The following is a 15,476-nucleotide window of genomic DNA, read 5'->3' on the forward strand; positions in this document are numbered from 1 at the left end:
GACGTAGTTACGTTTACGTGTTAGTTCGTCGTCGCGTCGTCCGTCCGCCGACTCTTACTACGTACGTACCTTTCCTTTTCCTTTCCTCTTACTTCTCTTCTTCTTCTTCCTCCTCTCTCTCTCTCTCTCTCTCTCTCTCTCTTTCTTTCTCTTTTGACTGCTCTTATCCTACTCACCATGTACATCCGGTGTCGATCGTTGATCTCGATCTCATCTACATGCTCGGGCAATGATCGATCTTCGCTTCGCTTGAAGTGCCTGGGACAAGACTCTTACATGTTCCCCTTTTCTACTCTCGTCATTCGACGCTCTTTGTGAAAAAAGGGCCATACCTTCTTCGATAATAAATTGCTTCTAAGCTTGCACAGGTAGCCGAAAAAGACATTTTATCAGCTAATAGCAAGCGATCAAAAAGGAACACTCAATTATCGATGTTATGCGCAAAAGAACATTATTAAAATCGGACTAGCATGTGAAAATATCAAATCAAAATTAAAGTACAACTTTTTTTAAGATTAAAAAAACGATAAAACTTTGCTATTGATTAATAGATATTTTTTATCAGTTCGTCAAATCTTTACACATAAAAAAATCTTTAAATTTGTTTTAAAGAACATAGGTATTTCTGATCTCGCAACAATATATTGATCATTCTATTATTAATATTCAATTATTATGTATCTTAGCATAGGTCATTTTATATGTGTTACTGAGAAGATAGGGAGATGAACGGATTGGAGCAAAAGCATCGGGTAAAAAGTCGAAAGGGTAAAATGTAATCAATATCGTTGATACAATGATTCGTAAGTACCATCGATCTGGCGGGGTAGGAAAAGTCAAATAAACCGAGTCTCTTCTTTGTAGTCTGTGGCGTTCTATGGAGATGCCTAAGCGGCATAATCGACCCCCTACGAAGAATGTTCGGCCTTCAAAAACAGAGAAGGAACGCGGCCGACGGTGGCGCATGGTTCATAGCGGGCCATTTAACGGTCTTTGCGAAATTGAGTCATCACGCGGTTCCCCTGGAATCTCGAATATTTTCCTCCCGATGCTTCAGCTTCTCCGTACCACCTCTCTCTCCCCCTCTCCCTCCCTCCCTCCCGATCCCTCTCGTCTCGTCGTACCCCCTACTACAAGGACTACAGACTCTTGCACATCTCTCCTCCCTCTTACGTTACTATCCGACGAAGGTAACGTACTTTTGTAGATCCTTGTCGTCATGATCCTTCGCCGCGAATTCGCAACTTCGCAGCGGAAGCGAGCGGATTTCGAATTTCCGTAATCGAGAAAGCACAAATTTGGGGGCGCGTCCGCGAGACGTTGCCCGAATTTGTTTTGCCCATCTAGTACTGTATTTCTCTCATAACTTCTGCATGCGAGAAATATGAAGTATCCATTACGTATTTTTGACTCATAAAATATTATGAAATTTATTTAATTAAACTGCATTTACGTTTGTATATGAATTATTTTTATTTTATCTAAAGGGAAGTCTCATTCTTTTTTTTTCAATTTATAATAATATATAATTTATATATATAATTTAATTTATATTATATATATATATATATATATATATAATTATATATATAATTTATAAAAATAAGATTATCAGGGCAAATTTTCAATCTAGAGCAAAAAATGACTTATTTTTTCCATTTTTTACCCATTTTTTCGCTCTAAATTGAAAATTTGCCCAGGATGATTCTATTTTGATTCGTTCGTCAGCGACTCAAAATACATAAGACTAGCTGGGTCTCCACTCCAGCACAGAGTACTTTTTTATTGTGAGTTTGTTATTAGTAATTTAAATGATACACACTGTTAGTGTGATAGAAGAATGCTCGCTGTTTGTTTGTTAAAAGGTATATTGAACTGGAAAATGTATTTCACCATAGTCTGTGTATTCTGTATTTTTAGCTTTTGTAGGAATCATTACGGTCACGATCGACTCGTCAGTACCGGCAACATTGATTGCACATTTATATTACAAACAACGTCTGCATTCTTGAGCGAATTTCTTGAGCGGCAACAATATTTGTTTGCACAATTTGTAGAGTCCGAAACGAAGACGAATGTCCGTAATTTATGAGTTGCGATTTGCAATGCAAAAAAGAGTGGTGGATGGAGATTCGGCGTTGTCGTTTCATTTCGTCTTCTCGACATTTCGTGTTTATCCTCGACATTGCGTCGCTCGAATAACGATGAATCATTTAGCGAGCCGTGTTCGCCACTACCGACTCTTAATCGAGTCTTTCCGTAGGAAGCAAGACGGTAATCTCTCTCCGAAACTTTCCGCGAAACTTGGAGATTTATCGGGGAAATAATTTATTTGCCCTATGGCAAGAACGGCGGGTGGTTGTGTCGCGTCGTGCCAGGACGTTGCGATTTTCATCCCTCTTCACTCCCCGCCAAAGTGCTTTGATAGTCAATATGAATCTGCAATTAATTCCGTGTCAGCAGCGTGCGCATTTAAAAGAGAAATATTTGATTTAACATTCCTATAATCCCCCTGAAATGATGCAAATATTCATTCTCTCAATATCTGCGTAATTAATATGTAATTTCAAACACTTTTATAACTCGACGTACAAAATAGATGTAAAACGTGTGATTGTGATAATCGAACACATATCTACGAAAACAGAATTCAAATTGGTTGCGATATTAAAGTCACACAACTTCCCACGCTGTTGTTAGAATTCTAGACATTCGGCTCGTCACGTGTTTTATCCATTGGTATCGAAGTACTTCGGTGTGATTCTGCTTACCGTACGGTTAAATGTTATTTCAATTACGACACGTTTGATGTCGTCTGGCGCCGGTTTTACGGTCACCGGTAACCGTAAAACCTTAACGGCTGTGAAATCTAAGCGGCGATAAGGTGGCGCGTAGAAACGCCGTTTACACGGTCCAATCGGCCGGAAATCAATTCATCGACGAACTCCCCCGTGCTCGATCACAACGATAACTTCTTTGTTTTGTCGAACGGTTACGTTGCATTTATCAACACATATTGACCATTCAATGAAGTGTTCAATGCGTAGCGTGGTAGCGGTTAACATAATAGCAATTCTCTCTACGACACGCGGTTGCGAACTTCGGTCCGAGAAGAACGACTTGAAAGAAGAGTTTTTTCGGTTTTGTTCGTTGGATTGGATTCTGCTTTAAAACATTATATATTTTATGAAAATAACTAGAAGATTGAATAATTTCGATAATGTAATAGTTATAATATTTTCACGAATGCACGTAAAAATGCAAAATTATCGGAATTTGAGCTGTTGTAAATTTAAAAAGCAATAAATTGACCACGTGAACAATCTTTTGATACGGCTTTTTCAAACAAGTATACATAGAAAATTAAAATCAATGTAGTTACAATAATTCGTCGAAATTTAATAATTTTATTTTATTTTTTAAGTATTATATTTTTAAGTATTTTATTGAAAAATCTACGTCTGTTTTCCTTTTCCCTCATACTTTTGACATCAGCGCTCTACGCTAACGATAGTCGCACATTTGGAAATTATTCTTCATATTCTACATTGAGATTTTGATCGCCGCAGTTTGATGCTATATTTTTCATTGCTTCCGATCAACAGAAAAACAAAAACATTCCACTCCCGCTCATCTCTCTCTTTCCCTCTTTCTCCGATTTTACTTTACGCACGATGTATGCACGCGGTACATTGTTGTATAAAAAAAAAAAAAAAACGGAATGGAGCGCACAAATGGAATATTCGTGTTGTTAAATCCGGAGGCCGTTGGATTTTCATCGTACGCGATGAAACCTGAATACGTCCCCATGCATTCGAATCGATTCTCGGTTCTTTTCACCGTTTGGAAATCGGTCGTCTCTCGTTATCGGCAGTTTCGAGCGGTTTATATTCACGTGTAACTGTGCGAATCGAGTGAAAGCATTCCGCTCTCTTTCTCGTTTCGTCTCACGGGATGTTTCTCCCGCCTCTTTCCCGTTTCCCACCCGCTTCGACTCATTACGATTTATTATGCTCGTTATCAACCCGAGTCGCGCGTTACGCGTCCGCGTAATTTCGCGTGGATATCCACTGGATTGAGTCGCCAAACGACGCTTCAGACCGCCGTACTCGCTTCCACGTGCGCTCCCGCGTTAATTAGAATTTATGACGAGTGCACTTTATCACCCGCTAAATTTAGCCACGAGTTTTGCGCGAAAATCGTTTCCGTGCGCGCGACACCGAAATTGCGCTTTTTTGCGCGATTACAGTAAATCGTTTGCCAATTAGCGCCATTCATGATATCGAGATAATCTGTATTATCTGCTACAGTGGTGGAATTGTGTAGATCAATTATTGTTTAAATATTCACACTGTACAATTACGTTTAATTGTTCACAGTTATTTAAAAAGTCATTTTTAAATCACTATGAAGAAAATTATAAAAATCAATATTTATATCATTTGTAGATTTGTTTCTGATTTAAGATTTTATATTTTTCTTAAATCATCCCCTTTTTGTTGTTATATATAAATATTTTGCGAAAAGTTAAAGAGACATTGTTGTAAATATAAATAAAAGATTCAAGCAAGATATTAGTGTGTACATAAATTACTTTATAGAGTACTATAGAGTAATAATTTTGAATTATCTGATAGAGATATATTGACTGATTGTAATGTATACAAAGATAATTGTAATGTATGCAAACAATCGTGAAATATCAATATTATATTTTTTTAGATATGATAATAAAATCGTTAAAAGATCATGGATAAGACCTAATAAAGACAAGATAAATTGCGCATCCCTCAAACTAGTTTAAAATGCAATCGCTTGAATTAAATACGTCGACGGTTTAGCTCTATCGTAAAGCGCATTTTATCTGCCGCTTCTGCGAGGCAGCTCTCAAAGCCTATTTCGAGCAGTTTGCTCGAGGGTTTGTTTGAATCCGTCCGGTCTGCTTCTCGTCAATTCTAGAAGGAATTCTCGTATTCGAGGCTCGCGAGAATGCAATCTTCATCATGGAACTTTCAATTTCCCAGGACCGATTCTGACGCTTCTGCGGATATCGCAATTGTTTGTTTCTATTCTCGACATGGAAATCAGAATTTATACGAAGTGTTGTTCAGATTTTTCTTGAAACTACCTGGAAGAATGAGAAGCGAAAGAAAAACGAGCTTAAAGTTTGAAGAAATTGCGTTCTGCAAAGTCTCACTTAATTCTACAAGTCTTTAATTGTCATTAATAACGTAGGAAGATTGATTTTATTAAATATTTCGAGTCGTTTATTTTCAATCTATAAAGCAATATCTGAAATATAAATATATGTATGAAGTTTATCTTGAATTAATACTTGATGAATCATAATTAAATTATTAATAGGAATATTATTCTTGACCTAAATACGTCTGATTGTATATCTGGTTACATGATTTATTCTTTTATGAACAATATTTACGTTTAGTACGATTTATTGATAAAGAATACTGATCTGTATGCATATAATTCGCTGATTACAGGTCGCAACGAGCTGATCGCCCGTTATATCAAATTGAGGACCGGTAAGACGAGAACGCGAAAACAAGTATCCTCGCATATACAGGTTCTCGCGAGAAGAAAACTTCGGGAAATACAGGCAAAACTTAAAGTGGTGAGTATATATTTTATCTCCCAGTTGTGCGCTTATTTTTATATTTCTATCATCGTTTTTTTTTTTAACCTTTTTCAATCACACCGAACCTACCCATCGACGTTGTGCGTCTCGATCGCGTTTCTTGCCTCTTTCGTGGAGGGACAACCAATAAATTCATTCGAAATGATATAAATTTTGTTTATTTGTATAAATACGACATATTGTGACTACTAAAATAAACTGTAACAGCGGTTTAACATGACACGTTATTATAATAATGAAATGCGAAATAACGATTGTACGATTATTAATTTAACAATATCGCAATACTTGATGACACGCCGTATCATTTGATAATATATTGAATAAAATGTTGCACGTGTCGTATGAACGCGATACTTGGCACGTGGAATTGATATTTGAATCTCATGTGCGGTGAATTTTTATTTCTCTTTGAATTGTGTAGCTGATATATTGAAAATTTAATAGCCAAATTCGTTGAGACAAAATGATAATTGCATAATTGTATATTTTTTTAATTTTATTTTTTATATTTATTAAATAATAATGTATAATTTTTTAAATATTATCTTTTATATTATTAATTATTAAGTGATATATTCTGTTAATGAAAGAAACAAAGAATATTACTGAAAGAAGATAATTAACAAATTGTTTCTTTAATTTTTGTTATTTCTTTAAAAATTTTAAAGACAAAAAAGATATTTGAAAAAAGATGTTTACGTACGGGAGAAAATTCATTTTAATTCATTTCAATGATGTCGTATAAAAATATTCTTTCCCGTAATGTTCATTATTTCTTTCTTTTTTTGTTTTAATAAATTTTAATATAATTAATAATACATGGATTCTCTCGATACGAATTAAAATTCTGCATGTAAAAGATTTCTTTACTAAACAACATTTTTTACAAACAATCGAATGCTCGATCGAAACGTTCAGCGTTGAGATAATCAGAATTCTGTTGTATTCGCGTTTTACACAATGTTGTCTCGATGAGTAGTAGTGATGATATTAAATCGTGATTGGCGATATGTGAGCATTAACGGGCGATGGCCGTTGTGGAATCATTTTCAACGAGAGAGAGAAATATACATATCAAGGGATACACATATCGAGAGAAGCAATGCGTGGGATAAATCACGCGTAAAAATGAACCTTGCCCGTTTAATCAACAGCTGAATTATTAAAGCGATTCGCGAACAATTGCGTGCCGGTTAATAAATCAAAGCAGGGCGGTACAATCGGTGGTGCCTCCATTTCACCGATGGGCGGTGAAATAACGGGAGACAGAAGACAGAGAGAGAGAAAGACAGAAAGGAGGGAGAGAGGAGAGAGAAAGAGAAAGAGAAATAGAGTATTGTTTATACTGGATCGGTCAATATTCGGAATAGAAAAGAGTGGAAAAACAAGCGGAACGTGTAAATTAACCGTGCGATTGCATGCAGCACTCTGGTAAAACTCTCGTTCGTAGAAAAAAACTGCCATTTAATCGACGACGATAAACCGAAATTTTTTTCGGATATTTTGCGCAATCTAGACGTTATTATTAAATAGACGGATGATGAAATATAATTTATAGCATTTATATATCCGTCTTCTTTTACTATCAAGAATTAATTGATAGATATAATTAATTATTGCGTAAATGTATTACTCGGTTCTCCGATATTGATATAATTAGCAAAATTCAATGAAAGATTCTGCGATTTGAAGCGATTGTAATATAACCATAATCTTTTTTTTCACAAATAACACTTTCAGGACAAATAAAAGAATATTGATCGTTTTTACTTTTTATTAAATTTAACTTTTTATTTCAAGTGAATTGTAATCCAGTTTATCTATGTTCAGATTTAGCAAAGACAATTGATTACAATAAATGCTTATCAGCATTCTTTCTATAATCTTCTTTTAAATGTAAATTTTTGACACGTTTCATATATGATACTATCTTGCATGAGTAATTTTGCATGTAATGTATTGTATAATATCTTTATTTTTCCGCGTTGTCATTTTTATATTCCATTGTACCTGGGCTCTTAGAGAGTTTAGGACTCCCAAAGAGTTTAGGAAAACGCCGGCGTTTCTCGAGCAATTTTAATTACGCTCGTGCACTCACGACTTTCGCGTAATAAGATGTCGTCTGTTTCCGCGCGCGCGGTTTCGTGCCACGATGCCATTTATGAAATACTTGCGCGGGTTTCCGTTTTTAAGCACGGTCAGCCGCAGCTGCAGCGACTGCAACTGCAGTGGCCGCATACCGCGAACATTATTCAGGAAAGTAGCAAGCGTGGGAGGGTGGAGGTACGGTCCGCCGTGACGTAATTTTCTGGTTTTCGCGTTTCAGGAAGGGTGAATGCTGCACCACGCCGCGACTTTTGCTCAGGTGGGGTTGCTATTTCCCTTCCTGCGGCCGCGAACCGTGCGATTTATTCGGTCAGAGAAGAAAAGAATTTCGCGAGCGATGTTCGTGTTTCCTACGCACCGGTACTGTCTTACGTAAATCGTGCTCTTTGCTTTCGTATTATATTTTAACAAGATAATATTAATTTAAAGGAAATTGTTTATGTTCATTGAAATTTGTAACTAAATTGATTAAAATAAATGAGAAATCGTAAGCATTAGAGATATCTACTAGAAAAAATTTTGTCGGCCTTTTTTTTAAAATATATAAATTTTATAAGATATTTGATATTAATAGATTTATTATGAATAAATTAAGAATAAAAATGGAAATTCCTTTTTTAAATTTTAAGACCGCTTATTTTATACTTTCAAAATCATTTATCCATACATTTCCACTGTAGATAATAGAAATAATGAACGGACTTTAAGATCAACTTGAATTTTTTTCTTATTTTATAGTCAATTTTACAATAAAACTATTCAATTTTTCAGTTAAATAATTTGTCTTCAGTTAAATAATAATTTTTAATTTTAATTTCATCGTCTTTTTTTCCGACTTTTTTCCGATTCTTTTTTATATATTTATATCATTTTCTTTTATATTAACGATGCATATTTCATTTCATGAAATCGTGGATTTAACTTTTCTGCTTGTACATTTTACATGCTCGCGTATCAAACCGATATTACACCAACTATCATAATCTATCGAGATTGTCCGTCGTTTTATCTATTTTGGAAATAATTGCACCAGGCATTACGGCGTAATTAATTGTTGCGGTGTAAACGTACTCCCGATAACGGGGCAGGGGTTGTAGTAGTAGGAGCGGGTTGCGGGAGGGTGCCCAAAAACGGGCGAGCAACGTTTCAGAATGTCGATAAACATGTCCAACCCCGTTACCCGCCCAATCCTCTGCATTCCTGGCGTGTATTCGAGAGATGAAGGGCGAGAGAGAAGTAGACAGAGAGAAAGAGAGTGAGAGAGAAAGAAAGACAGAGAGAGAGGAGGGGGGGGGCGACATGTGGGACGAAGAGTGGAAATTAAAAAAAACGACATGGATTGTACCCTCTCAATTAACCGAATTGATTTTCCGCTGCAAATTCAGCGCGCGCTCCGCACAAACGTGAACAACGGCCCGCACAGCGAAATGGACTTTTCGCGGGTAATCGATGTCATCCAACATTCATAAAAAATTACATTCTATCCGGTGAAATTCGCGCAACCGTTTTGTAAATCGACTTTACGCGCCGGTTAATCTCACCAATTCTGATGTTGCGTCGATTGCATTGCAAGGTATTTCGGATAAAAGTTAAGTAATCTTCTAAAAAAATAATAATGATTTTGGAACGAATTTGATAACATCATATCGTTTTTGTATATTGTAATTCAAGAGAATTAAATATTGTATCCTAGGTTAAGCTGCTACGAGTTTGACAAAAATAAAATAATTAAAAATACATATTATGAAAATTGTAGTAGAAAGACCCCGAAAATCGTGTAATGAATATGTATTATAACTTGGCCGCATTTTCCAAATCTTTCTGACTTTAGCTCGCGAAAATTGAGATTATTTCATTTTAATAATAGAATTATCAATAGAAGTACAGAAATTTTAATAGTGTTTACCTTACATTTCTATTTTCAACATCACAGTTATTTAATATTTCATTAATTAGAACAAAGAACTTTCTTTACCAGATTTGTCTATTAATTGTCTTATACATAATAAATTTTATTAGCATGTTAACAAATAAAATTAATTACAGAAAGAGTTATTTGCTTTTATACTAAAATCGTATAGAAGTAAGTTGCTTATATAATGAATGATTGTATTACTTTTTTGCTTATTAATTTTTCTATCTCATACTTATTGTTTAATTTAGTTGAGCTATTACCGCCAAGTAAAAAAATTTATGGTAATTAAATTTATTTAATGTTGGATCTTTTTACTGAAATTGTTGTTTGAGATTTAATTTTAATTTATATTATATATGTATTTGCTCAACATCAAATCGTAATTATCGCATTTTTAAGTTTAAGACAAATGCCTTACTAGACTTTAACTTTAACTTTTAAAAGTCATAAGTTTTAAATTAAAATTTTATTAAAGCAGAGTCCATGTAAAACTAACTGAGAATTAACATTTGTATTATTAACTATTTGTAGTTCCATGGTTCTCTCTCATACAATCCGGGGCGAGCTTTTTATTTTCAACTATTTCCAAGTTAGGAATACACATTGATATATACACATCGACAATTTCATTAAACAAAATTCGCCTGCAAATTGATCGAAAAATCCGTAGGTAATAGGAACAGCGGCGTCGGCTTTTCGGGATACTCACCCTGTGTATTTCGAAGCGAACACGCGAGGGGCGTAAACAACGTCGAGAGCAAAATGTAACCCGTGATTTTCGGTCGCACCGTCGGCTAAATTCTTTATTGCTCGCATCGTTACGCGGGTGGCGCTTCATTCCGGTCGACCGGCACTCGTAGTGACTCCTCCATTACGGATTTATGAACGAAATTGAAAATCCCGTGCTCTCGTGGGAATGAGGGTGAGAAAGAGAGAGAAAGAGCGAGACGAATGGGGATGAATCGGTGTGGGACTGGATGATGGTGGTGGCGGTGGGCATGGCAATTTTCCGAACGTCACGGCAACGAACCACCTCTCGTTCGCCTCGTCAGCGATTTTCGGTCGGGCGCTGATTAAAACGACGGCTTTCCGATAAAAGCGCGCCGAATTCCCGCGAATTTCTGTTGCAACCGGATTCGCCGCCGCTGCTGTTGTTTCTGCAATCAACTGCACTGCGCGATCGCGATCGATTTCATCGCATGCGGTGCGACCCGCGATGAATGAGGGACCGGGGAAAAAAAATATCAGGGGGAGGTGGGAGATAGGGAGAAAAAAGGGACGCTGGTAATCGCGCGTTCGGGAGCGGTAAATTGATTCGCATCATTGAGAATGTTACGAATTTATCCGCTGACTGTTGATTGATATCGCGATTCCCAAATGTCTCGAATTTTTTTATTTTTCGAACCACATTGCGTTTGTCCTTCCACGAAGTGAATAATTATAATTTTTTTAAAAATACGCTTTACGATTCACAGAAATATTGAAAGATTAATCAATTCACGTATAAATTTCTGTATTAAACATTTTCACAATTTTGTTTTGATTGTACATATACATATTTTATTATTCAGCGGTTTATATTTTTACAAGAAACGTATTAATCTGTATTAATTATTTTGTAGAAATTAAATTTTTTTTTAATAGTTCGAAGTCGATTTATCTTAATCCTAATCAATTCGTTGAGATACCAGTAACATTTTTGACTTTAATTCAACGAGTTTCTGCTTTCTTAGAATAATATATGTGTATTCACAGTTCATTTATACAGATGTAGAAAATATAAATTTCTGAAGGTACGAATATTAGAAACTTGATTTTTGTCGAAATATTTTCGAAAGAGAAATCTATTCTGAGTTTAAAGATCGTTCCTGAGACACATGTTAACGTATTCAGAGAAAAAGACAGACATAGTGGTGACAATTATACAAATATTATATGTTTCCTATATCCTAATTCTCACCACTATAAAAAATATTTTTTTTCTCCGAGTGCGTATCTGTATTAATGTACCAATCTATAAAATCTATTTAGTCTCGAGTCCTCGTCATAGTTTAGAAAGGGAATCATATATTGATAATATGATACCATATTGTCTGGCATTGCGTGATAATCGGTCTGGAAATTTGTCAGGATCATGCCGCCAAGGAGAAAGCGCTCCAGACAATGTCAAGCATGTCAAGCGCCCAAATAGTATCAGCTGGAAGCGCGATACACAACAAGATGCCCCTCATGGGCGGGACCCTTGCCCTTCATGCTTCCACCCCTGTCTCCTATCCCGGAGCGGTAAGTCCTGATCTCGGAGAACCCCTTAAGACATTTTTTTAATCGGTCTTTCTCTTCAAAACAGCCACGAGCTTTAGGGTGAGACGACTCTATAAAATGCGAATTAATTAAGTTAATCACTGCATTGGTGATTTCGCATGACGAATCGCTTTTAAGTAAAACGAACGGCCTCATTCTCTCTCGCTTTTATAATCGTTGCATTGACTTTTAAATTGTGAATTTTCTTCAATCGATTTTTACATATAAAGCACTGTACTCCTTATTGTTGTCAAAGATCGATTTTATATTCTCTCTAATGAAACTTTCCAGGCAAATATTTTAAAGATAACTTTTAAAATAGTTTATTTTCAAAAATTATATACGGATTTTTTTCTTTAAATGGAATCAAATTTCAGGCGATGAAAGAATTTGTACAAATATAAATGTTGATTGTTTAAATATAAAAGGTAAAATGAAATTTTTGTATGTGACTAGTGTCACTAGACTGTTATATGTAATTTTAAAATAAAATAGCAAATCCATTTCCGATTTATATTGATTTATATGATGTCATTCATATAATATCGATAGATTGAAAGCCTCGCAGGAAAAACATAAAATATTATCTTTGACGAATTTTATTTTTATTATCAGCATTGGCCTCTTCTTTTGAAGTTTGTGATTGTTTTCAAACGCTTTGCTCGATAACCGCTAATCCGCCTATTGAAGGCAATATCCATGGTTTGTCGACTGACCTATAAATTTTTTTTGTGTCTTACGAGAGTTTGAGATAATACCGTGTAATTAAAATGTCATGCCACAGATATTATAAATGGCACTAACTTAACATTGCACTTAGAGACAATGTACATTCGCAATTAATAAATCGTTTGATCTCAGTAAAAATATTCAATCTTAACTTTTGCACACAATGTAATATTAATTTAAATTATAATATATTACATTATAATTTAAATTTCTATGGCCATTGTTAAATATGTCGAAGATACGTTTGATGTTGAAACAAAATGATATATCTGCGAATAATGACAATTTGTTCAAAAATTGTTTGAAAAAAATTGCTTTCGTATCTTTAAATTGACTTAACTGTGTTGCTTCTATACTGAAAGAGTCTGTAATAGCTACCAAATGTTAAATGAAATAATGCCAATCAAACGTTCGGCTAATAATTAAAAATAATTTTACTTTTCCAAATATTCAATAAGTATTACCAAACATAATAATATAACCAACTTTGTTATATATAATTCTTATTAAATATTTAAGAAAGTAAAATTATTATATTAACCGAACATTTAATTGGCTTTCAACATTTGACAACTATTAGAATTATTTCACTCAATATTTGACAACGATTACCAGACTTTTTTCTGTGTATCCTGTGTTTTATATGTATACAAAAAAGAAAAGGGGAAAAATAATATTAACTAATTAGAGGCGGTGAATAGCATTCCTTTTGTTTCTTTAACTAGATTTTCCGCTTTTTTTGCTGTCATGTTTTGTTCTTTTGTGCTCTTTTTCGCATCTAATTATAAAATAAGAATGAGGAAAATAGCAAGAGAAAGCTGTTTCCGTGATCAATCGTGTACTTTCTTTTCTTCATAGCGCGAAAGCTTTTGCGTTGAAAACTAACAATCCCTCGCAAAAGTGACATCTCCCCTGGCTCTCTGCTGCTGCGCTGCCCCTGAGGGCCCTTGTTGTGTATTGTTGAATTTGTCCATCGCTCTAATCTTGTACATATGTATTCCTAGGCATTACATACCTATATACGACACGTATATATATTAAGTATGTATCCGTTACATTTGACATATCTGCATAATAAAAAAATGTTCGTTGTGGCTTATCAAACTTTCTTTCTCTTTACATAATAATACGATCATTAGCTTTTTGTTGTTATTGTCATTGTTGTTCTCTTTTACTTTGTGTTTATTCATTGTTTCCTATCGCTCATTCCTCGCCCGACGGCTCGATGGCTTTTACGGAAATTTTTTTTTACTGAAATAGTTGTAGTATTACATAAAGATTTACGTAAATACAATCGATTGTTCGGAAAAATTTTGAAAATGCAGGTTAAAAATTTTGTAAAAATTTTTCCATAGTTTAAGAGAAACGAATCTATCAATTTTTTTGCTTGAAACTATCAACTTTCAATTTATTTCCTTTATATTTACTGTTATATGATTTTAGAAAAATCATGTTGTTACGCAAATTTGACTATTATTTGACTATTCGGTAACTAAAGCATCAATTATTCATTAAATAGCAATTAGCCATTATTAATAAACATCAGGCGAGTGGAAATCGACTAATCGTTAATATGAGAGTATCATCATTAGATACAAATTCGCGCTATACTTTCAGCAATTTTGGCAGCCAGGCCTGCAACCAGGAACGTCTCAGGATGTCAAACCCTTTCCTCAGCCTGCCTATACCGGAAAACCTGCGACAGCGGTCTCGAGCGGTGATTTGGTCCAAGCGCAGCCTGCACCACCATGGGAAGGACGTGCTATTGCGACTCACAAACTCAGGCTTGTTGAGTTTTCGGCCTACATGGAACAACAAAGAGAACAGGAGATTGTAAGCAGCATCGTAATTTATTAATTGAGAAGATTTCAAGATAGTCTAAATATATATTGCTTTTTACAAAAAAATACTGCAAAAGTGTCGTATACCTTTGAGAAATTTTTTCAAGGATAAAATTTAGTATATTTATATTTTATTGATGTCTGATAAAAAAAAGAAAAATTCTCGAAAAATTTAAATATATCTTATATAATTAATAATAATTTAATAACATAATTTAAATATATCTTAAGTACTTATAATATAACTTTAAAGCATTATTATATAGATAATGATTCTTTATTTAATCTCAACTAGAGAGTGAGAGAGAGAGAGAGTAGAAATTAAAGTAGAAATTAAAAATTGTCTCATGATATAATCGAAATTGCTAATTATTGATTATATCGATATATAACTTGATAATCATTCATAATTAACATAGCAAAAATGTTGTAAATATCGTGTTTGAATAATTGGCTATTAATGATAGGCTGATTCGATAAGACAGTAAAAAACGAAAAAATTAATAAGGCATTCAAAGATTAATTTTCTCAGATAAATGAAGATAATATATAATAATTGAAGTATGTTCATGAATATTCTTTTACGTATGTGAATTTCTTTTTTTAGTACCACAAACACCTATTCGTCCATATAGGAGGTTCCGCGACATACGCCGATCCGCTATTGGAAGCGGTCGATGTTAAACAGATATATGACAAATTTCCGGAAAAGAAGGGCGGTCTTAAAGAACTTTACGATAAAGGACCGCAAGCAGCTTTCTTCCTCGTTAAGTTTTGGGCTGATCTCAATAGTAACATCCAAGACGAAAGTGGAGTATTTTATGGCGTCACGAGCCAGTGAGTAATATCAGCTTCTTGATTACTCAACTCTTTGATATAATATATATATATATATATATATATATATATATATATATATATATAT

At 34.4% G+C, this 15,476-nt stretch overlaps 1 protein-coding gene across 1 annotated transcript in view; it reads left to right on the top strand.

The window, feature by feature from the left end:
* The window catches only part of LOC105627250 (transcriptional enhancer factor TEF-1), a 92,943-nt gene that overhangs the window by 76,222 nt on the left and 1,245 nt on the right, over positions 1-15,476 (top strand). Inside the window, exons 4-7 of the mRNA XM_012208539.1 lie at positions 5,502-5,632; positions 11,811-11,963; positions 14,328-14,543; positions 15,159-15,388. Coding sequence (XP_012063929.1) covers positions 5,502-5,632; positions 11,811-11,963; positions 14,328-14,543; positions 15,159-15,388 — 730 coding nt within the window. The remainder of the gene's footprint in view (positions 1-5,501; positions 5,633-11,810; positions 11,964-14,327; positions 14,544-15,158; positions 15,389-15,476) is intronic.

Source organism: Atta cephalotes (assembly GCF_000143395.1).
Source record: "Atta cephalotes unplaced genomic scaffold scaffold00008, whole genome shotgun sequence".
Taxonomy (NCBI): Eukaryota; Metazoa; Arthropoda; class Insecta; order Hymenoptera; family Formicidae; genus Atta; species Atta cephalotes.